General features: G+C 36.7%; 1 protein-coding gene across 1 annotated transcript; it reads right to left on the bottom strand.

Annotated features, from left to right (window-relative positions):
• Positions 1 to 222: 222 nt before the first annotated feature.
• On the bottom strand, positions 223 to 15089 carry pix (ATP-binding cassette sub-family E member 1 pix). The gene is made up of 11 exons (XM_089640084.1): positions 14979 to 15089; positions 14481 to 14695; positions 13056 to 13271; positions 12616 to 12823; positions 11659 to 11845; positions 10927 to 11048; positions 9786 to 9886; positions 7587 to 7764; positions 3172 to 3490; positions 1135 to 1369; positions 223 to 421 (listed from the first exon to the last, which is right to left on the bottom strand). The coding sequence occupies exons 2-11, from the start codon at positions 14691 to 14693 to the stop codon at positions 374 to 376; spliced, it is 1827 nt and encodes a 608-aa protein (XP_089496210.1). The 5' UTR covers positions 14694 to 14695; positions 14979 to 15089; the 3' UTR covers positions 223 to 373.
• Positions 15090 to 27556: the final 12467 nt, after the last annotated feature.

Below are 27556 nucleotides of genomic sequence, written 5' to 3'. Positions count from 1 at the left end.
TGCTGATGAAAAATTTCCACTGTCTGATTCTATTTTCGTAATAACAATTTTTTTTGCAAAATCATTTTTTCGTTCCCCAGAATAACTACGAGAAATGATTTTTTTGATTGCGCCATATGGACACAGTGGTTACTCTACGTTTAATGAAGAGTTCAGAGTAAGAAATTTTTAATATTATATATGTAAAAACAAAGATAGGTTAAATAAAAAAAAAAACAAAACTCAGTTTTATACAAATCCCATATAATGTTATAAATATCAACATACAAGGAATTTTATAATACAAAAGGGATAACGGCCGTTAGCGCTGTGAATGATTCCTGTCTGGTGTGTTGTTCGAGGTGCCCCCGGACCCACGGATCCCACCGCCCCTCTAGTCCTCCAGGAAGAAGTATTGACCAGCACGTTTTTGCTCCATGTCCTGGAACGAATGAAGAAATAATATTAAAATGGTATTCAAGTGAAGTAAGAATTTTCAGTCAGTTCCTATCAGCTAAATGAGAGGCACCAACTGTCTCGAGCCAGTGGGACTAAGGCATCCCCAATTGGGGAATATTATGAGGTTGAAGGTTGTAGGGAGGGGAAGGATATGATGATGCGGGGAAGTACTAGGCTATTCGGTTCTGGTCATCGTAATTTACACCCCATTCCAGCAAAATAGATAGTTTGTATCACCCCAGTCAAAGACGAATCGAAACATTGCTTGAAATGGCTTCAACTATATTTAGTTACCAGATCTACAACACACCTCAAAAATTAGGGATGCCAAAGTTCCACTGAGGTGTTGAGACTTGTGCGGTATTCAAATAAACAGAAATTCAATAAAATATTCATATAAAAAATTGTAGATACTTTTAGCATCGCATTGATGAAACACTATCATTCAGAATCGAAACTTTGTTTGAAATTGTTTAAGCCATGTTTGGTGACAAGTTCTGAATAGCCCGATACTTCCCAACCTTCCTCTATCACATTTCTTTTTCCTCCCTACTACCGTTGGCTTGGAGCAGTTGGGAAACTTGCGCGCGTATTCACATTTTAAAAAAAGGCAAGAAGCATTTTCCCGAACTTTTTCCTTTCAGCCTACCCCAAATTAGAGATGCCAGAGTCCATAGACTCTTATAGATATCTCACCTTGACAGAGGCGAACTTGTTAATACGTGGCCTGTAGTTGTTGGGATCCCTGCGGAAGGTGATTCCCAGCAGTTCGAGGAAGCGGTTCATGCCGTTGAGCAGCGTCTGCGGCGTGTTGGCCGTGGCGGTCACGGAGGGCACGCCCTCAAACACGATCACGCGGTCCGCCAGGTACGTGGCCATGATGAAGTCGTGCTCCACCACGAAGCCCGTCTTCTTGGCGTGGAGGATGAACCTGGAATAGTGACAATAAGTTATGAGATGAACTTGGCGTGAAAATGATGTATTTACATATTTATTTATCAATAATAACATAACATTTATTACCATTAAATATTTTACTAAATCTTCATTTGGTTAACAAATTATTTGTATCAGACTCCACTTATATTTAATAAGCCTATAAAACTATTAATATCAACACAGGCTAGTCCTAATGAGGTTAAAAATTGAAATGTAAATAATGATATGTACAATGTCAAGAAACAATAAACAAATGTATATTGCACAGTTTTGTGATATTTCAATTTAACCTCTCAGAAAAGGACTTTTATTTACTTTGTGTTCCTTTGCGAACTGTCAAAACGCGAAAATTTTTGTGTTGTTCACGAGTTTTGTTAAAAGCTTCATAACTCACGTTTTGGGAAACGTGGCCTCATTCTAAAAAATGTTTTGGAAAGATTATGAAATTCACTATCGTATTGTTTTGTTATACGTAAATATTTGCGTTTCTAAATATACATTTTCTGAAAACGTCAAAAATATGTAAAAATCGCTGACCATTATTTCAAAGCTGTGAAAAATGTACTTTTTTCTGAGTATCATAAAGAAATAACACTTTATATATTGAAGAAATATAATTAAAAACTATTAGTCACCTCAAAATATTAACCGTCCAAACTAAAATATTTTTAATAAATTATTTAGAAACGCAATAAATTATGAACGAACAAGATGACAAATCCAATCGACGTAGATAATGCACCTCTACATTCCATAGATATTCTTGAATGCAGACGCGTAGCGTTATTCATTATCGATACTCTGTTTTTTAAATCATGGCAATCCGTATACTAGTGATGGAAATAAATCGATTTTTGTAAAATCTCGCGCGTTTACGTGAAAAGACGTACTAATGTCTTGACCGCTATTATCATATTTACGTCTTTTGACGTTCTAATGTTCCGAGTGGTTAAGTGTGTGGTATTCTAGATATTAGTTTGAGATGTTATTCATAGATGGCACTTGCAACAGTAAAGTGGAGCTGTCGATAATACAGAGATTCAGACAAAGATATTAGAAGAACGAGATACGCTATGTTGGCCGCCGGACCGTAGGCGGAGTACTACCTAATTAGGGTACTTTGAACGGTATCGGGACGTGTACGCACAGAAATCTGTTCTATGTATTAGTGCGGATACCTTAGCGTAAGCGAAGGTGTGCAGTAGTATTGGTGAACAAAACCGGCGACACTCGGCAAAACAATTCCACACAGTATGAACTGCTCATAGCACATCTCGTTCTTCTAATATCTTTGGATTCAGAGAAAGATAATAACCATTACTATCACAAGGGGCAGGAATTATTACTACCGCCCGCTAATTAAGGGTCTGGCCTAATGGCTATATCATGCTGAATAATGACTATCACAATTAAAAGTCCACAGTGTTTCGTTGAACCTGGAGTTTTTTTGACGGGTGATTAAGCACCGGGAGTTATATCAATTTGTATATACCCAAATGCCCCACCCCAAATTCTTCCCGAGTTCACAATAATTCAGAGTGTTGGATACACTCAGTATCCCTGGTGAAAGACCACCATACAGAATCCAAACATTGCTTAAAATGGATTCAGCCAGATCTGAATAGACAGGTACGTCCCAACCTTCCTCTTCCCTATCTCCTTCCCTTCTCTACTACTTTCAACCCCATAACATACCCTCATTAGCACACAGTCCTATTGGCTCCAGACGGTTGGGAGCAGTCGGAACTCTTGTCTCCAATTAGAGACGAGAGAAGGAGTGAAAGTCAGACTCACCTCTTGATGACCTTAGCGGCCACGAGACGCTGCTCAGAATCCAGGTAGGCAGAGGGCTCGTCCACCAGATAGACGTCAGCGGGCTTGCCGAGGCACAGCACCAGCGCTACCCGCTGCAACTCTCCCCCGGACAGCACCTGCACCTCCTGGTCCATGATCTCCTCCATCTTCATGGGCTTCATGACGTCAGTGATGAACTGCGGGTGAACGTAAGCATCACGGATCTTCTCGTGGAGCAGGTAGCGCACGGGTCCCTGCGATTTGGGCGAGATCTTCTGCGGCTTGTAGCTGATGTTCAGCTGCGGCAGTTTTCCAGACTCTGCAAAACAACAAACATGTTTTAATTAACTAACCATCACACTGTTTCTCCGTTGGGTAGGCTGCGGGGATAGACCGCCACACAACTTTGTCTTGGCACACACTCCTCGCTTCATTCACACTCTTCTATTATTCTTACTCTCGACATGGCCCGACACAAGTATATGATTCATTTGATCGTGCTGTGTCTTCCTCGAGTGTCCCCAACATCTTCCACCATTCATTTCTGCGTCATATATATTCTCCTTAAACTTTTTTCTCTATCAAAGTTAAGTTTAGAGGTTAGGAAATATGTATTAATTATTAAAATAACGCAAACTAACAACTTAAAAACCTATTTTGTGCGCGTTTACATAAGGCCCCCGACTTAAATAGTTGTCTCCATTAGATATTTAAGTTGAAATCAAGTGTTGTATTTTCAAAGAGCCTTTGCATGAAGGGGAATTCGACAACTTTACCAAAACAAAATTTATTTTCTCTAATGCGACCCTTTGATTTCGCCGTCATAGACTTAATATCATCATATATCGTCATAGCCGTGTTAGACTTAAGATCAATATGTCAGCAACTGACAGATGTATCAACCAAAAACATAGGAAAGCGAACCATGTAGAACGATTAAAATGACCAAGTACATCACATAAAACAAGTGTTTTAAAAGAAATAATAAAAATTTGGTGCGTTTTAACCCAACAAACATCAAGGTCAAACAAAGCCTGTCAGATCTGAATAAAACAATTTTTCACAACCAACACACGAAATAACTTATATTCGGTGTATTACTAAAATATAAACTCATTGATACAGGATTAAAGGCAAAACAAACAACGATTTATAAGTATATAAATAATTGGTTTACCGTCGGCTGGTGACCCCGCCTGAGCGTGGCGGAGGCATTTCTGGAAAACTGGATCGAAGAACAAATCAAAAAGTTCACTCTTCGTCATTTTTAACTACAAAAACTATCAATTTACAAACACAAAAGCGGTCATCGTAAAAATACGTGACAGAACACATAACCTATAAACATTCTATCGGCTGAATATGACAGCGCGAGTTTTCACAATAACTGTCTTTACGCCATTTATGCTTAAAAGTTTAGATTAGAGATTCTAATTCTTCAAAAGAACGGTGTAAATCCGGTTCGTTTCGTTAATTTTTCCGATAAACATCTCTAACCAAAATTATTCACAACATAAAACGCAAAAAGTGACAGTCGATTGGCAGGCCGAAAATACGTCAGCGCCGAAAATTTGAACTAAAATCGGTCACGTGACAATTTTTTAGTATAAAGCGCGTAAATTCAAAATTTCAAACACGAAAAATATATGCGGGCATTTTCGCCAGTTTGTACATTCTGTTCCACGATTTTGATTGGTTTTTCAGGTTTATTCGTACTTACATGCTATTATAGAATATTATAAAGTTATAAAAGAATATACACATTTTAAAATGCAAATTTACTTGATTTAGTCAGCCATAAGAATGTTAAACTTATACATATTTTTAATGAATTATTTAGATCAACAGGTAGTGTTTTTTTACCTAATCCCATCTCTACATTGTTTTCGTAATATTTTCGGTGTATTTCGGTGTTAAATAGCTTACATAATATATTTATGGAAAATATACAGTATTTTCGTAAATTTGGACCAACATTGAAAAAAATAACATTTAACATTTCTGATTACTTTAATTTTGATTACTAATCCATTACGTTAATTCTGTACCCATATTTATTTAGTTATTAGTCCTTTTAGAAGAGTGGCTTTTACAAAGGAATAGTTGATGTTAATGAATCGGCTGACAATATTTTCGTAATTACTTGTTTTTTTGCAAAATTATGTGTTTGTAAATTGTACTGTCTTACCAGATAATGTGTATAACGTTTTCCCCATTTTCCGTAATTGACAGATGACAAAATTTAAGAGTTAAGGTTTCTGATGATTTGTTTGAATTTCGTGTTATCCAAACCGGTTCTTCAAATATGGTTTCATTTAGGAAATGCAGAGTAAATTAACCAAAACTCTATAAAAAATATTCTCTCAGCCAGGGTTTTTAAGAATTACCCACAAACATTTAAATTTTTCTCTATAGCCAAGTGGGCCGTATGAAATTGACATGCGGGCCGCAAGAATGGGACCGCGGGTTGTGCATCACTGGTTTGTGACAAGTAAAATTTTACAGCTGAAAACCAAAACAATCCCGCAAGCTATTTATTTATGACAAGTGCGATTTTACAAGCGGTAAATACAGTATGTACAAGGTAGTGATAGTAAGACAATTTAGTGATATTTTTCTTGGAAGCCTTGAACAAGGAAACTGAGAAGCATGAAAGCGAAATCTTTAAAACAATCATGGCAATAAATTTGAGTAATGAAAGTGTCTTTATCTAATTATTTTTAAAATAAATAATACCTACTCGTATTTTGAAACTATACTGTACTTTTGCGAGTACATATATTGACAGTAGAGGCAGGTAGGTAGGTACATACAACTTTGAAAACCGATTTTGGTACCTATATATGTATAACGATTAACAGCTATAAGGAACAAATTTAGTAGGTCCCCTCATGCTCGTTATAACCAAGTTTGACTGTATGTATTTATTTTGAATTAAAATATTTTTATATTGTGTTGAAGATTGTTTAGCTCGGTGGGTAACAAAACTGTATTATGTAAAAAGTTATATAATAAATGCTGGGGTTGTCAGCAAATCTTATAGAGCATGAGACAAACACATCAACAAGTGTCAAAAGGCATTGTTAGATTTTGTAGGTCCCAAAGACTGCGACAGGCTGGTCATGCGGAAAGAATGCCAGATGATAGGATGCGGGTCCCCAGGCAGACCGAGGAACAGGTAGATAGAGTGCGTGGAAGAGAATTGGAACATGAGGGGAGGACTGAGGAGAATGACAGGGACCACAGCCAATAGAGAACAATTGAGCCATTATGCCTGCGCCACTCGAGGCTAGTATTTCAAGCCAGGATAATAAGCTTTTGCTAGAATTCTAGTATCTTTAGCTAAGTGTAAACAGAACTAGCTTTGTTTTTAACCTAGTAAGCTAGTGAAGAAGCTAGTATGCCAGGGTTTCTAGCCAGGATAGTTTGATAGTATGGGTTTTTATTATTTGAGCTAGTGGCACCTCCCACTACTGAAGTTACCAACTTGACTTTCTTGAAATTCCAGATATTGTATAACATATTAAAAAATAACACTAACTAACCAACTATCACGCCGTTTCACTGCAGGGGTGGGCAGAGAGAACGGACCGCCAAACAACTTGGTCTTGACACACATTCCTCGCCTCATTCATACATCGACCCATACTCTTCTGTTATTCTGATTCTTGACATGGCCAGACTTAAGTATCTGATTTACTTGATCGTGCCACATCTTCCTCGGGCGTCCTCGACATCTTCTACAATTCACATTTGTATCATATGTTCTTGTTACACTCCTTTCTTCATTCATTCTCTTTACATGCCCAAACCATCTAAGCGTCCCAATCTCAATCTTACTCATTACGCTTACGTCAGCATTGCATTCTATGGTTTTACCACACATACGCCTTAGGGATCTTATTTTTACAGCATTCAGTCTGCTTTCGTCTTCCCTCTATCAGTTCCATGCCTCACTGCCATAGATCAGGGAAGGTACCAGTACTCCATTGCGGACTGCTAGCTTCATTGGACAATTTTTATTAGCGCCAACCGCGTTCAGTCCTCCATTATGGAGTTTCCTGCATATACCCATTCAAATAACAAATAACACAATTCAGAAATAAAACTTTATAACCATAATAATGACAAATATGACAGGCACCGATCGCACAAATTTCAGTTTCAATTAAGTAATGGTCGACTTGTACGGAGAGTGTGCAACCGGTCGTCACGATAGGCCTTGTACTGTCGTCTGTGGTTGGAATTTTAAAACGTATTTTGCTGTGAATATAATTGGTTGTATATTTGAATGCATCTGAACAAAAACAGTGTAATTTCGATAACCTGGAATGAACACGTGATGTGATGATGTCGGCAGCAATGAAATCGATATGCATATATTTTATGTGAATAAATTAACAAAAATATGTCACCTTCGTCAGCCTCCAAGTTTCCGGCAAGCATCCGGATGAAGGTGGTCTTGCCGGTTCCATTCTCCCCGAGGAGTACCAGGATCTCCGAGTCGCTGAACTGCCCCTTCTCCACTTGCAGGGAGAACTCGCCCATGGTCTTCTTCATGCGAGGGTACTCGTAGTGCTTCATCCGCTTGATCTGAGGAGGATGGAATGAATTAGAACAGCGACTAATACCCTTTTTTATATTACTCCACACAGAAGATGGGTTTGCTTGGAATAAACCGTCTATGATCATTGGTCAGAAGGGTTATGCACATTGGTACACATTTCTTTTCAAACTGATACATGGATGGTTTGAAAACTCTGCTATTGTAGAGAACATTCATTTCTATGTTCCGATGGTTATCTCCGCCACCGACAGTATGGAGTGTTGCCAATGATCATGCCTGAGGGTTTTTTAAGGAAAGGAAGGAGTGAACCTAGGCATAGGAGGGAGAAAACACCGATGATGGTTAATCATTCCATAGCTGAACTGTTGAACAGAAGAGCGAGTCATAGAAGCGACCTATTCTCATGTGAAAAATATCAATCTTGTACATACTAATGTTGGTCATGTTTCCTGACTGTTCACGGTTATGAAGGGATCAATGGTGCTAGTTCCTTAGAACAGAATATTCTGGAGTTTTATATTTTCCAGCTAAATACGCGTTCTTCACAATAAAAATACATAATTCATATAGGCTTTCCTGTAAATAATTACAGTACTACGACTTTTGAAAATAGGATATGACATTTGACATGAGATTTTGCGATGCGCTTGTTACAGATAAAATATGTATGTTTGCAAGTGCCGAAACAACAAAGTAGAATAATATTAAGATACGTTATTTTCTTGCAGAGCGAATAACAAATATTTTAGTATGCTAGGAGCATTTTTTAAGGTTCAAAATACCATAATTTCGAGGCAAATGCAGATTCGCCGGCACGCAACGGGTACAAATGTCAGAAATTCACTACATATTTATTGGCACACCAGAGGTTAAACATACATTGCAATCATGCTTCCCTACCAGAGGCGGCTCGTGACAGAATTTGCCAGCAGTGCATTTCACAAATAATGGTAACATGTAAAATAGGAAAATAAAGTGATTTAAAGGGAACTACATACCCAGTACAAATAATTCATTTGTACAGAAAATCCATTCGTCGCTCTTTCATTTGAGAAAATTCTTCAATTACAAGATTATTAAAGTCTGGTATAGACGAGATCAAACTTTTTTCGATGCTCATCATTGATAAAGCATAGAGACGATCTTGGGACATAATATTCCTAAGAAATGTTTTTACACGTTTCAACGTAGAAAAACACCTTTCGCACTCGACAGTTGTCATTGGAATAGTACAAATTATTTTTAACAGTTTCACTATTTCACTAAAACACTCCACCAAGTTACACTTGTAAAATAATTGTAAAATTGATATTGCTCCGTCAGCATTCGCAAAATCATCTCTAGTTTGTTGGGATTAAATGAACTTCGGTTACTTTTGATAAAATCAATGTTAATCGCAATGTTTTCATTAGCACTCATTTTTAAAAAGCTTTTTGCAGATCAAAACTCGTAAAAACCGTTAAAACGTCGCGTCAATCGCCAATAATGAATACTGTCAAGTTTGTAGATATGTAGATCGCGCCGGTAGCGCTAGAATATTATAACATTGTTAATTAGTTCGAAATCTGTCAATCCTAACTAATGCACTCCAAATGTTTTACGCATGTTTAAGGTTTTTGATATATATCAGGATGTTTCGGCGCATGCGCCGATAATGCACCGACCAGCTTCTATCTCCACTGCTCTAACACATCAACAGCCGTTATGGGTCTCTACCTGTCTCGCTCATTTCACGGTTCCGACCTCTAGAGACAGTGCCTATAGAAGGTACATGGCATGTCTCGGGCAAAGCCGAAAATGCACGGGTTGATATATTACACTGTTTTTCGCATGCGCGGGCGTCCAGTACAAACTTTGATTGGTAAGAATATTATAATGATCTGGCGTGAATTCTTCGTGAGTGGATATACGAATTTACATTTCTAACGTATATCGATGTTTGGCAGTGCAATGCACAAATGCACTAAGGCAGGGACCGCCTCTGTTCCCTACATGATTTTCTTTTCAAGCAAAGATAAATGGATGTATTTTATTGAATGTTACGAACCTCTTCTTCAACCGCAGACTCCGACACCTTGAATATGAGAGATTCCGTTCGGAACCTCATGTTTTCTGTGGGCACGTATCCGTCCAAGAATATATTGATACCTGTCGGGAGCAAAACCATTATAATATGAAATATATTTTTTTAATGTAGGTACATAGTAATGCCATATAGTGTAGCTAGACCGCAAGCAAAAGAAGGTGCACTGACACATGTGTCTTGCCATGCACAGAAAAGGCGTGATATTTTGATAGTTCCCGCTAGCCTTCTGGAATGCGCTTCATTCCGAACGACGCTAGAGAACTGTCTTTTTTTTTGGTCAGACTATAGATAATTAACCTTTTTACCGCCACTTTGGTGTAACGGACGAGCATGGTATCTTTACGACAGTTAAACAAATGGATTTTTAAACTAACACATACGTATTATGCACGCAGCACTGATGGTACCTATTATTTGCACATGGTAGCTTATGGGTTAATTGGACTATACGACAGTTGACCTAGCCCCCTACCACGAACACATCGGTAAAGATTTTATCGATTGTCGTTAACTTATTTTTGTTACCGAGCTTGAATGCAGATTCCTAACAAACAATGTTAATTTAATCATCGTGAACTGTCATTTGTTCCTTGGTGATCTGCCGACAGTCGATAAAATCTTTATCGATGTGTAGACTTGAAAATCTATAAAAGCTTCTACGAAACACATTCTCAATCTGGAGTGAAATGAACTACAGCGGAGGAAATATATTATGACAGAGCTACGTTTCAAAGTAAAATCTGATTATTACTATTACTAATACAACTACACATATGGGTGACAGAATAAAACAGAAAAGAGACAAAAAGAACATGATAAAAGAATGGGTTAGTTAAGGTTGGTTTTTGGCTGTTCTTTTTCTTCCAAGTTCTCTTTTGTCATGAAACCATTTAGATGACCCAAAGGTTTTTAAGTTATGATTTTTATTTTAGAAACTCCACACGGTACATCATCCCATGTGCCCGGGTACCCTTGCTAAGTTACCAAATCACTCGGGGTTACCTATGGCAGAGGTGTTGGTTATCCGATAGATGGTTCTAGGGTGACCTCCTCCCAAATTGAATGGAAGAGTACTGAATATGAATGGAACGAGAGTACTAACCTTCCCTGACTGAGAAGGGCATAGTGACTACTCCGTATACTCCGGGCATGCCGTAAAGGCAGCAGATGAAGTCAGACAGGTAATCCAACACTGAGAGATCGTGCTCCACCACTATCACAAACCTGAAACAATAAAGATGCTTAGTTTTTGCCAAGTTGTTTTTTTTAACGTACAGTAGAGATTAATGGAATCAGAATGAGGGTACACACTCCTTGCTTCATTCACATTCATACATCATCTCACACATACTCTGATGACATGGCTCGACTCAATTATTTGATTCACTTGATAGTACCAAGTTTTCATCAGGCATCCCCAAATTCTTCTACCATTCTCTTCCCCATCATGTATCATCTTTATACTCCTTTCTTCAATCATCCGCTCTACATACCCAAACCATCTAAGCGTCTCTTCCTTATTCTTATTCATTACGCTTACATCAGCCTTGCATTGTTTTAAAATCTTCACATTCTTAACACGGGCATACATTGGTTTACTGCACATTCACCTCAGGGATTTAATTTTTACATAATTTAATTTATTTTCATCCTTTCTCTGCCAGTTCTGTGCCTCACTGCCATACACCAGGGTTGGTGTCAGCACTTCATTGTGGACTGCTAGCCTCGCTTCGCTGGACATTTTTTTTACTAGGATCAACCACGCTCAGTCCTCTATTAATGTCTCCCTGCCTTTCTATCTCTTGTAATGATGATTAGCCCAATATGAACTTACTTGTCGGGGTGGATGAGAGAGCGAATGGTCTGCGCACAGTTGAGCCTCTGCTTGACGTCCAGATAGGAGGAGGGCTCGTCGAACATGAAGATATCGCCGTCCTGGATACACACCATGGCGCACGCAAATCTTTGCAGCTCCCCTCCGGACAACGCCTGGATTGGCCGGTCCCGGATGTGTGACAGCTCTGGAATTAAATACACGGATAAGCCACAAGAATAATTCTTACTAAAATTAAAACTAACTGACCAACCATCTCACCATAACTCTGGACTGATTCTATTCTTCTGTTGCCTGATATGCCATGTTTTCCTCAGGCGTCTTGAACTTCTTATACCATTATATTATACCATTCACTTTCATGTAGGGTTCGAAAATATCGTGACATTTATATACAGCTGTCCGGGGGTAAAGTGGCTAACTTCGGGGAGGTGATTCTACATGATTTTAGAAGTAAAAAAATGAAATTTTGAATTATTTTCGAAATTCTCACATTTTAAGGTAGTTTTTAGGTAAAAAAAGTTGAATTGTTTGAACAGGAAAATAAATATTTTTTTATGGAGAAATATTTTTGTATGGGAAAATAAACATTGGAATTTCGAAAAAGTTATTTATCTTTTTTAATTCTAACATCATATAGATTTATCTCCCGAAGTTAGCGCACTTTACACGGACACCCTTTATGTATATGGGTCATTTCCCCGAGCAGGTTAAAAAGTGTTAGTGCGATATTAATGTTAAATATTGACTATATTATTAGCATAAGTGGCATTACTAAAGAAATAAAAGTTTAAAGTTTCATCTGAAACTCTTTAAAACTTTCCGAAATAATTAATATTTTCCAAAAATGACTTCTGTTATTCCAAATATCAAAATATCTTACATACAGGGTATTAAGAGACCTGTGCCCTGTGGACCTTTATCAACTGCGCCGGGAAACAGACAAAGCATACTTACGTAGCATCCTGCAGATCTCATGCTGGTTTTTCCTCTCATCCTTCTTGTCCATGAGCTGACCCACGGTGCCCTTGACAGCCTTGGGGATCTGGTCCACGTACTGTGGCTTGATCAGCGCCTTCAGGTCGTCCTCCAGGATCTTGGTGAAGTAGTTCTGCAACTCGGAGCCGCGGAAGTACGCCAGGATCTCAGACCAGTCTGGAGGATCCTATACAAAGCATATTTAAAAGATTAATACTGTAATAAAAACATTTGCAATTGAAGGGGGAAAATGCTAAAGGATATTAAGTTTGGGATGTATAATGAAAATTCTAAATTAACATCGTCATCAAATTGCAAATCACTGCCATTTTGTTTTTTTGACATTTGAAAGGTCTCTGTTAAACAACGATTCTAGGAGTATTTAGTGCTCATTATTATGCATAATTGTTACAACTTACAGTAAACCGGCCGAGATTGGGCTTCTGTTTGCCGGCGAGGATCTTTAGCGCCGTCGACTTTCCGATACCGTTCTGGCCGACCAGCCCGAGGACCTCACCGGGTCGCGGGATGGGCAGCCGATGCAGCTTGAACGAGTTCTTGGAGTAGCGGTGGGTGGTGTGCTTCTCCAGGTTGGACGGGAGGTTGATGATTGTGATGGCGTCGAACGGACATTTCTGCATATGGAGATACAAAAGAAATCTTAAAATCCTTTCATTATTGTGCCATTTCTTCCACTTTTTACAGCCTCCAGAGAAAATCATTATAAAAATTACATATTTTTAATTACTACAATGTAATTTTAAATTTTTTGTTGAAAACTATCCAGTATCCAGCCACTTTATTCATTTCCGGCTGAAGCTGAATTGTTGAAAGTAAACAAAACAGATAAACAAAATCAACAATAATTTTTATCTGTTAACATTTATTATAAACCAAGACCGGTTAGGCACATAACCCTTTGTACACCAAATTATTTTTTATATAGTATACCAACAACTCCATAGAGTGTAATTTAAAAATATGAGGAAAAATTATGATATTTTTAGAAAATTAGAAAAAATGTTTTTTGGTAAAGCAGTAAATAAAATGATATAGTTATGTTCTTCTTCTTTCGTATGGCGGGGTTATGTTAAGAAATATATATTTATTATCATATAAGATTGTTAATAAAAGAAAAATAATCTTTATAATTTTCTAATGTGTGGTATTTTAGAAAGCAGTATCCCAAATGCATACGTGGCTTTAGGACACGTGTCACAGTACTCACTGGTTTCCCGTCTGCCACCTTTTACTGCCCTTTTCGAGTAGACCACAGTCCCGCTTGGGACCTTTTCTTAAAATATAATCACACTTCCATTGATTCTATGATGGAGTGGGAATATTTATTGCCCAGTAAAAAAATAATCAAATAAAATGAATGCTTAGTAATTGTTATGTATGAAAAACAGAGCAAAAATGACAAAGAATCGTAAGTGGATACTGTATACAACTGAATAGAATCATGTGTATACCTGTAAAAGTACCCTTTTATTTTTTAAAGAATAAAATGTATACCCATTGTTCAAGTCGCCACTGCGGAGCCATTGGAGTTGTTAGAATGTTTCCTATGTCGCCGTGGCGGCGACAACGGAGTATGATGAGTTAATACTTAAAACTTACTAATGGCAAATTATGGCGAATAAAGACAAGTTCTTCAGCATTTAGTTTACAATCACGTTGTTCCATAAAGTTTATAGGAATTTGATTGTTCATATAAAAATAACCTCATCATAAAGTTAATTTCACGAGCATGAGAGCCCCGTGCAGTGCTTATGGTTTTGAATGAGATAAAGAGTAATGTACTGCCGGTTTAAAGGTAGACTGGAAGCAGTTGGGTGACTAACCTTCACGCAGATACCACAACCGATGCAGAGCTCCTCGGAGATGGCAGCAATCTTGTTGTTGGGGGTGACCTCAATACACAGCTTGCCCATCCGTACCACCGGGCAGCTCTTCTTGCACTCCTGCCTGCATCTCTTGGGCTTGCATCTGTCCGCATTCACGATGGCAATACGTGTCTGCTTGTCGGTCTCATCGTGTGATTTATTTCGTGACATTTCTGAAACATTTAACCAGTTCTTTCACGTGACCGATTTTATACTTAAAATAAATACAATGATGTTCAATAGACGCTTTCATGTACATCAAGAAAAAAGGTTAAATTATGTAAACTCTCTCCGAGATTTAAACATATGTGCACTGAATTTAAATCGTCTAACCTCAAAATATGTCCAACTGACGTTTAATAATTGACAGTTGTCTTCGGTTGTGCGTTTCAAAATAAGTTTATTTGATTAAAAAGACGCAGGTGTTCTAATTAAACCTCAAATAGGTTTATTTACCTGTCAAAAAGGCGAACGTTGACCGTAAAGTCAAACGATCGCGTGTCGCTCGAGCCGTCAAGCAGCTAAAAAGAACATAGACAAAATGTCAACAGTCAGCTTGGGACTCGGTCACAGATAAACTTGAATTTGGCCACCTAGTGTTGCGCGTAATCGAATCGTTTTGATCGGACTGCCGATCGAAACTTTGAGACTTTCAAGGATCGAGACTTCAAAGATCGAATGATTACGATTGATACCCGATGTTTCTCGGTATATAAATCTATCTATCAATTAACTATAAATGAGCCTTTTGCATTTTAAAATGACATAGAAAAATTATGTGAATAGATTTATTTAGCAAGAATAAGGAAAAGCTATTTAAAAAAGAATTAATCGAATCGTTTAAATCACATTATACGTGATTTAGTTCTCCAGAAAACTATTTTACATATGAAAACTTTTTGGTATTTTTGTGTGACAGTGATGGGCGTAATCGACACTTTTTTGATAGTCGGATTATTTCATTTCGAAATATCACAATGAATGACCAAAAAATCTCGCGGACTCCACCCTGATAATATTTATTATCAGGCAGTTGTAAGCACAATAAAGCTGCAAACCTGATTAATGATGATAGATATAGTAAGTGCTTAGCCGCAAGTGAATATAAAAAAATATATATCGATAAAAATCATTACCCAATAGGTACACCATAATTTTGGCTTAAAGTTGGTACTTACTATTTATTTTTCCACCTATAACTTAAAAAACACACGATTCTCTCGTGCGACAAGGAATACTATTCTTGCTTCCCGCTTACAGGCCCCGTATACTCCCTACGAGAGATATTTATTTCTGTCAAGTTGCTCCTTGGTAGGAGCCCTGGCAAATGATACCATTACAAAAAATATTGAACTGGTGTAATCAGGTGTTATGTTCCAGCTTTGGTTGGTGTTTCCCGCCGCTTCTTGCTTTTCGTTTCCAGATTCCCGCTAGGGTCGTCATTGGGTAGCGAGCCGCCCCCAGGCAAAAAAAATGCCGCTCCCCCCTAGCCAATGGCCGTAACAATTATTTTTAAGTACAATTTTACCTCACTTTAAAGTACGGCTATCCCAAGTATAAAACCACGAAAGCCTCCTCCCCTCCTTTGCGGCTGCAAGCCAATATTTGTATGCAATCATACGCTATACCTACGTCCATGGCCGCAGAGATTTTACCCCAAGTAAAAACACCATAAAACATATTTACCAAATCTAAACACAGTATGTGCAGGTGTGCAGGATTTGGGGGGTGTATTTTAGTGTGGTAATTTTTCTTATATTTACTATAATTCCCAAAATGTGTGACACGCTTAAACTTGAGACAGCCGAGATTTTTTTTTTAAAGTTTACTAGTATTATTCCCTCAACCCACTTCACGCGCAAACTTTAACATTATCGATAACAAGTCTATTGACCTACAGGATGAGTTCGTATGCAACTTCGTGTCATCTCTATTTGAAACACTGCGAAGAATTCACTTACTATTTTATTGCAATATTTTTAACACTTTTTTTAAATTTGTACAAGTCTTTGCAAAATATGGAAACTGCAGTCTTTAGAGCTTCGCTGAAATGCCGCTCCCCTAAAAATACCGTCCTTGGCAGCTGTCTAAGTTGCAAATACGGCATTGATTCCCGCTATCGACCAATATATTCCCGCCCTTTCTGGCTTCCCGCTTCTAGCGTCCCTCTGTACCATCAGCGTAAAGGGGTGAGACATATTTTTTATCAAGTCCAGCATATTACTGTAGGTAATTAATGGTTCCGGCTTCATTTTTTTGGAACCTCGTTTATGAATGTAAAGGTTTCCCAAAAGAAAATATCTCTTGTTAGAAGTTGACAATGAGAAAGAAAATAGTTCTCCCATTTTCTGGTTTATCGTAGCACAGCTATAAAAGTAAAATTATAAAATCGTCGTTTCAGTTTTATTTACAAAACATTTTTGTTATTTAGCTAAATAATCTTGGAGAAAGTACAAATTTGAATGCTTACATAAGGAAGGTAAGTACTACAGACGGGTTGTTTCACAGAATTTGAACAATTCGTCAAATTTCAAAGTCGAAATTCAAGTTCTTTCGAAGTTCTATTCAAATCATATTATTATTTAATTATGGGCATTTTGTTTCACAGTGCTTGAATAGAATTTTCACAGAACTTAAATATTGACTTGAAATTAAAATTTGATGAATCGTTCAAAATCTTTGAAACAACCTGTCCTAATCCCAAGATAGCGAAGCAAATTAATTATACGGTTATACTGTTGCATTTTGACAAAATTGCACCTTTATCTGCCTCCTAATGCTAAGAAAGTAATAAATACTATCACAAATACTCAGTTATGGTGTAATTAAGGTGCATTCGGTGACGGCCGCGTTCTTATTGATTCGGTGCATTTTTTAGGTCAGTGAATTATAATTAAATCTTGATATAACCCTAACCTGTTTGTCCAACCTCGTGACTCGACATTGAAGAGTTATTGCAAAGGTCAGATGAACGGGTACGTACCTGGATAATATATTATAATACTCTGTTCAGGGCCGCATCCAACATAAGTGCAGACGGAACGTGTAAGAGGGCGCAAAATCGTAAAGGGCGCCAAGAATTTTCAATTAAAATTGCATGGAAACATGTTAACCATGCGCTCAGTAGCTGCGTAACACGTTTTGTGTACTCCATTTGTCTTTGTTGTTTTTTCAAAGAAATGCGGAATATGTTTAATTATCCAATAAAGTAAAATGTCTAGGATTGTGTCTTGTATTTAGTACTATAAAACGTATAATTCGTAATTCGTCCAACGAACTTTCTGAGCGCGCTCATTTTTCTCAGAAGAGTGTGCCGTCATCCGTTTCTTCAGAACTTCAGATTATCGAGAGCTTTTTCGAAAGGCATGTCTCTATTTTTTCTGCTGACAGACGTTCGATGATGTCATGGACGGTACAAACAGTGCCGGAACTTGTCCGAGTTATTTAGAAATAGATCTCAGGGTCAAAAACATATAACAACAACTGACCGGCCAGTGGCTGAGTTGGCATTGCGTTTAGTTCTCTCTCAGGCGTCGTGAGTAAAATTAATTCGCTAGCTAAGTCCTCCATCCACGACACAAGCAACATTTTCCGAATACCAACCGATGGTAGTAAGAGATTTAAAAATATTGTCAGGTTATTCGTGACCCGAGAATGTACGTCTTTCTTTAAAAAAAAACTGCGTATATAGGTACCTACGTAGTACTAAACTATGTAGCAAAATCCCACCCTCATTTCAAAATCACAACAACATTTAAAACTTATAAAAAGCTGGATATAAAACATCGGGAGATTAGAAATAGTAAACATACTGAAATCAAATACAGACTGAAACAGAAATCAGTCAACCGCACTAAATCACTATATAATATATTTATAATTCTTTCATATATTTATATATGTAATTAAATTTGAATATGTAAATGAAATCCTCTGCACGGGATATCCCTATGACGTTATCATTATCTATACCTACTTGTAATAAATATGGAAGGCAGTAAAACATGTATCATAATTAATTATTTTTTTTGCCAATGTTGGAAAAAATCTAGCGAAAAATATTAATAAACCTATTAACCCCAAAAAGAAAATAATTGTACATTTACACACTAAAAAAAATTGTCAAAGTTTGAAACAACGTCTGAGTGTGAAATCTTAAAAATAATTGAAGGCATGAAAGGAGGTTCGTCTCCCGGATTCGATAATATTACGGTACATTTTCTAAAATCCATGAAAATTCATTTGATAAAACCCATTACTCATTTGATAAACTTAAGTTTAATAAAAGAAATTTTTCCAACAAACTATAAGAACACTATAATTTCACCTATTTATAAAGCTGGAGATCCACAACAAATAACTAATCATCGCCCTATCTGTCTAATCTCAAACATAGGAAAGACTTTTGAAAAAATCGTGAAAAACAGTTGGTCAATTTCCTTGAAAACAATAAAATCCTACACAAAAACCAATTTGGTTTTATAAAATCATTCAGCACACAAGATGCTATCGCTAATGTAACTTCACACATTTACGAATCATTAGATAAGGACGAAAAATGTGCAGGTATTTTAATAGATCTCAGAAAAGCTTTTGATAGCATATCCCACGAAATTCTAGTGAGAAAATTGGAAAATATAGGTATAAAAGAAAACGCGATTAAATGGATTACCAACTATTTAAAAAAATCGCCCACAAATCGTAAAAATTAATCAGGTTAATAGTGATAAAGAAATATCAGACTTTGGAATCCCGCAAGGTACGGTGCTTGGACCAATTCTTTTTACAATATACGTTAACGATATTTTCTTTCAACCATTACATGGACATATTACTTCATATGCCGACGATACAGTACTAATAATAAAGGAAAAGACTTGGGAAAAAGTAACGCCAAAAGCCACAGAAGACATAAATAGTCTTAAGAATTTCTTCGACATTAATTTACTGTCACTAAATAGCGATAAAACACTTGTCATTCCATTTGCAATACAATCAAAATACACCCCTAAACACTTTGACATTATCATACACGACAATTCCAAAACATACGATAAAAATTATTGTATCACAAACTGCTCAATATTAAAAACAACAAACACAATCAAATATCAAGGAATAATTATAGATAAAAATATGAAATGGAAAGACCAAATATGTCAAATTGTAAAAAAGATTAGAAAACTAATATATATATTCTTAAGAATCAGAAATTTTTTGTCGATAAAAAACCTATATTTAATATACTATGCTTTGGTTCAATCAACTTTACAATATGCCATCATTAGTTGGGGATCCGCATATAAAACTAACCTCCTTCCAATAGAAGTTGTGCAGAGAATAATTTTTAAAATCATATTAAAAAAAACCTTCGGACTACCCAACAGACCGCTTATTCAAAAAATTTCAAGTACCTCCTTTTAAAGATCTGTACATTAAAAAATCATTAATTCAAATCATAAAAGAAAAAGAAAAGTACCAATTTCTAACTGAAAACCGCACTCGACTTAAATATATTTTTTCATGTCCAAAATTAAACACTTCATTTGCACAAAATTACTATGCATACCAAGGAAGAACCCTTTTCGATCAACTCCCTGAGGAAATCAGAATCATAAACGACAAAAGCCAAGCTTTGAGCATTTTGAAAAAATATTTTAAAGATAAATTATCAAAAAAATGAAAACTAAATATTCTACTTAAGAATCAATTTCTTCTCCAAATATAGTATACATATTAATACAAAAAATAATAAAAATTGTCTTTATCCCAGAAACTAACAACATTATATTTTTTATTTATATATTATAGCTACTAGTAGTACATTTTACTTACAATATATTTTTTCCTACTTCTCTTGATTCTATATGTATATCTACAATAACATAATGTACACTCCTCTTCCAACCACAAGCGAATGCTTCTCTGGAAGAGTGGTATTAGAGATTGTCATTGTAAATTGTAAACCTTATTACTTACATGTACTTTTTCCTTCAATAAGTAAAATAAAAAAAATAACTTAAAAAAATATATATTATTATAGTTATTTCTTATTAGAATTCAAGGTATCACAATGATAAAATGAGTTTTCATTGGGGTTCACCTTATATTATACTATCTTTGGGGTTTACCAATTGTATAAAACTCCGGGCGCTAAATGTCGTAGGTCCGGCCCAGTTTTTGTAACCGACACCTTCTTCGGAGTTGATAATATTTACCACAAACTACAGAAAATAACGTAACAGTACCTATTTTCATTTCATCATTATTAACAAACAATATAGTCCTCAAACTTTGTCCTTCTGGTTCAATTCATCTTTACCCTAACTTCGGGGGTGATTCTACGTAATAGTACACGTAAAAATAAATAATTCCCACTTAAGTAAAAAAAAAAAAGAATTCTTTGTAGGTATGGGAAAATAAATATTCTTCTTTGAAAAAATATTTTGAAATGGGAAAAAATATTTTCTTTTTTATTCTACCATCATGTAGAATCACCTACTGAAGTTAGCGCACTTTACCCCCGGACACACTGTATTCTTATTTGTAAAAATATTTTTGTATGCAAAAAAGGGTTTAAATTCAAAAACAGTTATTTTTTACTTCTACCATCATGTAGAATCACCTCCCGAAGTTAACGCACTTTACCCCCGGACACCCTGGTTAGAAGATAAGAAACATGAATAAACAAAAATAAAAGGTAACGCATCTGGGGTACTAACTAACTAACTAACCATCACGCCGTTTCTCCTCAGGGGTAGGCAGAGAGGACGGACCGCCAAACAACTCAGTCTTGGCACACACTCCTTACCTCATTCACATTCATAAATCGTCTCATACATAATATTCTATTACTCTGACTCTTGACATGACCTACTCAAATATCTGATTCACTTCACGTCTTCCTCGGACGTTCCCGACTTCTGCTACCATTCGCATTTGCGTCATATATTCTCTTTACACTCTTTTCTTCGCTCATTCGCTCTACATGCCCCAAACCATCTACGTGTCACTTTCTTAATCTTACTCATTACGCTTACATCAGCCTTGCACTCTTTGCGGATATCCACATTTCTCACACGATCACACATGGTTTTACTATACATACGCCTCAGGGATCTCATTTCAACAACATTCAGTATACTTTCATCCTTTCTCTGCCAGTTTCATGCCTCACTTCCATTCATCAGGGTAGGTACCAGAACTCCATTGTGGACTGCTAACATCGCTTCTTTGGATAATTTTTTGTTTGCCCCAACTGCGTTCAGTCCTTCATTAATGGAGTTACCCGCATTTTAGTCCAGTCAGTGGGGAGTTTTACCTTGCAAAAGGTTAGGTAGTAGCGATTTTGATATATGTTGTTAAGATTGGGACTCTAAGGAAAAAAAAAAGTTTTCGACCTTGGGAGGGTCGAGCTCGACCCGCCATCTTGGATTGAAGGTGCCAAAATTTGTTTTTTTCAAAATAATTGTGAAGTGGTCGTTTTTACAACCAAATTGTTGAGGGCAAACTTAAAGACAACTAAATTACCTACATTTGTCGTGGAAAGTTTTTTTTTGTAAATCTAATAGGTAACGAGTTACAGTGGCGGAAATGTGAATATTTTTCTAAAAAATGATGAAATTCCCAACTTTGTAATTTTTTCGGGTTATTCATTACATAATTATAATAATTTTGATAACTCATTTCCATACCACTATGAGGTCGAGAACATGGTGCATTTTTTATTGTGGTATCCCCAGTAGGTCTACTCCACAGATATACCAGCGATGGTAGATTTCGAAATTATGTTACATTACTATGAATTATGTTACTATAAATTATGTTACTTAATAACAGTCTTCGTCATCAATGTCATCATCTAACTCATTTCCTGTGATACTGAGATTCTGGGCTTCCATTGACAAAATCTCTTCTTCTTCGTCCTCGACATCGATGTGAACCTCTGGCGAATTTCGGCATGTTTGATCATTACAGCACCCACATACAATAGAACACTTCAATCCAGCTTTCCTGCAGCTACATGCAACGCCGCATCCTTTTTTACAATTGCATGAAATAAATTTTAATAAAGTCTCGGGTGCTGGTTTCTTTGTCATTCTTACTGGAACAAGCCCGTTGGTGTCACGTTTCCAGCCCCAGTTTTCTGATTTTTTCGGATTCCATACCATTTTTGGACTTGATGGTACGTTCTAAATGCATGGTACCGTGCAGCGTCGTTCGTTGGTGGCAAAGAGGCAAGATTGAATTTGCTTTTTGTTGTCGAATTTGCGAAACGTTTGTAGCGGACTTCTTCCAAGGTTTCCTTATCCATGTCACCCCCGTACAAAGCAACAAGACAGAGTGTTCCTGCAACTGCTATGTCTTCTGGTGTTGCATCATGTTGTTTGAAGATTCCTATCATGGCATTGAGTCTTGTTTCGTTTTGCACAAACGAACAAAATTTTGTTTTTCCTTGGTTGAAGAAGGACGATGTTGTATCGCAGCCGCTAAAGGCATGAAGAAACAGAATATTCTCAGCCGCCTCTTTGTATTTCACACTATTCGCGGAATACAGTCTTTCAAAAGTTTTACCTCTCCCGGGTTTGCGAAGATATATACTACTTTTGGGTGGTGCTAATGCTGTCAGCAGAACTAGGAGATCAACGTCTTCGCCAATAATGAAAACAGCGTCATATGATGAACACAAGGAAATCGCAGTATTGACAATCAACTCATCAGCATCTTCTTCAGCCTGCTTAACTGTAAAATCATCCTGTATAAATTGATTTGTAAGCATCGAAATCAGACGGACTTTGTTATTTTCATTGGCTAAAAATCGTTCTTGTGAAACTTGAACTGGCATTGTTTCATCGAAAAGAACATCTGCAGACATGTGCTTCTTCGATCGGCGAAGTCTTTCTGCGGTTTTCGTATTTTTTTCACCATCATCAAGCGGATATCCATCGAAAACAATGACTGCATGTGATCCATAGTGATTTCTTACATAGTGAACGTATTTCTCGCAAATTGACCCAAAATAATCATTCCGATTCCATACAACTTTATGTAAAAGATATCCTCCATCCACAACATTAATTTTGCTACCTCCAAGTTGCTCGCCTTCTGGAAGTTGTTCGAAAACACCATAAAATGATGATTTCGTACCTTTGCGCATTCCTTCTTCAGTGAAAAGCGACAAAGGAAATGGGGCGAGTTCGAATTTAAGGAAGCTTTAGACTAGGATCCCACTATAACAAATCAACGTCATCGAGCACACGGATGATGCTATATAAGTATATTGTAATGTAAAAATACGTTAAAATGATATTGTGTAATATGTTCGTACAAAATTTATCAAGAAAACTGGAGTTTTACAATTTTTTGTCAAAATTTTCTTCTTTCAACCGCTGTAACTCGTTACCTAATTAGACTTACAAAAAAAACTTTCTACAAAAAATGTAGGTAATTTAGTTGTCTTTAAGTTTGCTTTGAACAATTTGGTTGTAAAATCAACCACTTCATAATTATTTTGAAAAAACCAAATTTTGGCACCTTCAATCCAAGATGGCGGGTCGAGCTCGACCCCCCCAAGGTCGAAAACTTTTTTTTTTCTTTAGAGTCCCAATCTTAACAACATATGTGAAAATCGCTACTACCTAACCTTTTGCAAGGTGGAGCCCTTTTTTATCCCCCACTGACTGGACTATTTACCCTTCATTCAATATCTCTATCAGCCTTCCCATCTCTCGTAAACATACTTCCTAAACACACAAAGTCATCCACCTGCTCCAAGTATTCATCATTCACAAATGGGATACAATTGAGGATAATTTCGTGGCTCTCGGCTAAATGGGTATATGTCAATAAAAATGTGAATTGTTCTGGAAACAAAAAACAAAGTTCGATATTTTTCCTAGAAAAACGTTCCTACGTTATCGACTAATGTACTTTGAAAGAATCTCGGAAATTTAATCACCTTCATAATGATGCATGTGTGTGCAAGTGTGTTGGATGTTTTACCAATTTATAGTAAAAAAATCCCTAGGGTACTCAACTTTAATCCAAGTGTTGGGTTACAAGGAGTGGTTTATTTATGGACTACAATAAAAAAGTTAAACTCGGAATTTGATGTTAAACATTGGATGTAAATAAACCATTAATTATCAATGTGCTGCTCAAGTCAAATGTTAATGTGACCAATGTGCTGCTGCTGTAAGTCAAATGTTAACGTGACCAATGTGCTGCTGCTGTAAGTCAAATGTTAACGTGACCAATATGCTGCTGCTGTAAGTCAAATTTTAATGTGACCAATGTGCTGCTGCTGTAAGTCAAATGTTAACGTGACCAATGTGCTGCTGCTGTAAGTCAAATGTTAATGTGACCAAATATTCATCTGACAAGCTTATCCTTATCAACTGATTTGCGTAAAAACAATTGTCTTGAATTATTTTCCTTTAATCAGACAAAACATCACACTTTTCTTAATTTTTCAAAACAGTTGATTTGCGTAAAATATACACGTTGAATTATTTCCCTTTTCTCAAAAGTAACATCACATTTATCATAATTTTTCAAAGCAGTTGATTTGAGTAAAATCTTGAATTATTTCCCTGTTCTTAAAGATAACCTCACATATTTCTTCATTTTTCAGGAATTATGGTGGTAGGTACCTAATTCTTGATTTGAAATATGAGATCGATAAAAATGAAGGTGGCATAATGGTTGCATACGATAATATAATAAGTCTCAGGTCTCAACAGCTCAGTGGTAAGGGTATTGTCCTAGTAAGACAAATCTTGTGTTCGATCCCTTAATTTTTCCTTCGATCTTACACGATGATATTTATACATAAAATAGTAAACAACCTGTTACCCAAATATTTCTCAAATAAAATTGTATACAACAAGGACATACACAAACATAAAACTAGGACGTGCAATGAAATCAGGCTACCAAAAAAGGACAAGGCGAATACTCAGAATAGTATACTATTTAAAGGGATGAAGTACTATAATACGCTGCCGGAAAACTTAGTCTGCACCAATTGGAATTACTAAAATAAAATTAATAAAAAATAAAAATAAATCCCCAGTTGCGATTGTTAGTTTTTTGTTCTGTTTCATGTTTTATTTCGTTCATATTATCTTCTTCAATGATTAAATAATATTACATTGATCTAAATAACTTTCCAAAAATTATACCAATAAATTAAATATTAATAGGAATTCAATTGTCGCAGAAAGACGAAAAAGTCCTCTAGTTGACCGAAGAAATCTATTTTCGAATATTATTCATAATAAATAATATAAATCAATTGAATAAATGTACGTTTTTTGTGGTCAATCTTGAGATCCAGTATGCAAATGAAGTGCTAGGTATGTTGTTTTTGCAATAACACTTAAGTGGATGATTGCAATGGTCCGACGTACGACCAGATGTTCTGAAAATTTGAGATTCACAAATTCTTCTTCGTCTATCAACTTTTTTCTTTTAGAACTAAATACATTTTAGTTCTGAAATAAAATCGAAGCAAGAGCGGTGAGTTACTAGCAAATCCACAGTGGATTTCTTGGCACATTACGGGTTAATTACTATTTTAGCATGTAAATAATACCACACAAGAGTTCCAAATGCCCCCGAATTTCCTGAGCCAAAGGGACTACGGCATCACCAACAATTGGGGTATTCTGTGAGACTAAAGGGATTGAGGAGGTGAAGGATCATATCCTAAAGGGTGGTTAGGGGGAAGGTAGAAGACAAGAAAGATGAAGGAGATCTGGTCATCAAACACTGCTAGTGCCTTTTCAATAAATGTTTTGTTTCTGAATGTAAAAACCTCAAGGGCGCTGTATTAGGTGTCAGGCACAGATATATGAATATATAGACTAGAAATTAAAGGTGAGGGGTAAAATCAACTGTTGAAGAACGAAGGGGGTAAAGCTGACTGTGATTCGTCAATAAATCAATCTGACAGTATATAGGCATCTCGCATTATAATATCACCATTTAGTTCTTAAAAGTAAAATCTGCTTTTGAATGAATAGACATTTTTACATGGGAGCGCAAATTACTCGCCACGTTATGAACAAATTTGCGAAGTCCAAATTCGGCAAAAAAAAAATTTCTTCTATTTTCAGAGCCGAATATTTTGTTTACGTATTTAGTTAAGACACTTTTATAAGTGTTCATAATTTACTTCCCAGTAACAACGATGCGCACACTTGAGAATCGCTACATTCGACCAATGTTGACTCGATGTGATAGTATATGTTTCTACAACGGATTCATATTATACGACGTGAATAAGCTTAAAATGATGCTTACATATGGAATGTAATACGACAATTGGGTTTATTCTCTTTTTCACATCTATTTTTACAAGTTTTCATTTCACAATCCACTATTTTGCCGTGTTATTTCATAAAATGCCTCGACCATAGCTCGACGCTAGTTCGAACAAGAATGATGACGTCACATTCTCAAGATTCACGGGAAGCCATACGCGAGCCCAGCCGGCTCCAATGGAACCGGTATGGGGAGTGGGGAATAATACGCTTTTAATCACTTAGGGCAGGTCTACTAATATTCATATGTCTATGGTGTCAGGTATTATCTTGGCGCCTTCGCTACTCCAATTACGCCTACACAGGGCTGGCGCCGACCTTAACCAAGGTTAGGGCACTGAATCAAGTTGGCCTGCTATTTGTGTGCGTAAGATTCTTATATACGTAGAACCATTCTACTTTATTACGTACCCAATTTAAAATTATTTTGAGGCAGTAGTTACATGAGGTAGAATGGCTTACAGTAAGTGTTTTCAGTTATAGCAGGATCCAGAGCCGGCACTGAGCAGGTGCAATTGGAGCAGTCCGCTCCAAGCGCCGACTTGCGAATGCTCTGATAATACCTAACACAGCGCCCTTGAGGTTTTCACTAGCGCCATGCGCCGTTTGGTTCAGGCACGGCCCTGGAAATATACACAAATAGTTGGCCAACTTGATTCTGTATCCTGTCCTGGATTAGGCTGGTTTTGTTCGAACCCGCCTCCTTTG

This window comes from Hesperophylax consimilis, chromosome 15 (assembly GCF_061612785.1).
Source record: "Hesperophylax consimilis isolate HC1 chromosome 15, BYU_Hcon_1.0, whole genome shotgun sequence".
NCBI lineage: Eukaryota > Metazoa > Arthropoda > Insecta > Trichoptera > Limnephilidae > Hesperophylax > Hesperophylax consimilis.
This window is presented reverse-complemented; position numbering and strand designations above follow the sequence as displayed.

Excerpts from the sequence above, each read along its gene's own strand:
- pix (XM_089640084.1), bottom strand. The coding sequence starts at position 14,693 with ATGTCACGAAATAAATCACACGATGAGACCGACAAGCAGACACGTATT. Across the intron at positions 12,824-13,055 it reads CCAATCTCGGCCGGTTTACT|GATCCTCCAGACTGGTCTGA; the intron begins GTAAGTTGTAAC and ends TGCTTTGTATAG. Across the intron at positions 422-1,134 it reads ACAAGTTCGCCTCTGTCAAG|GACATGGAGCAAAAACGTGC; the intron begins GTGAGATATCTA and ends CATTCGTTCCAG.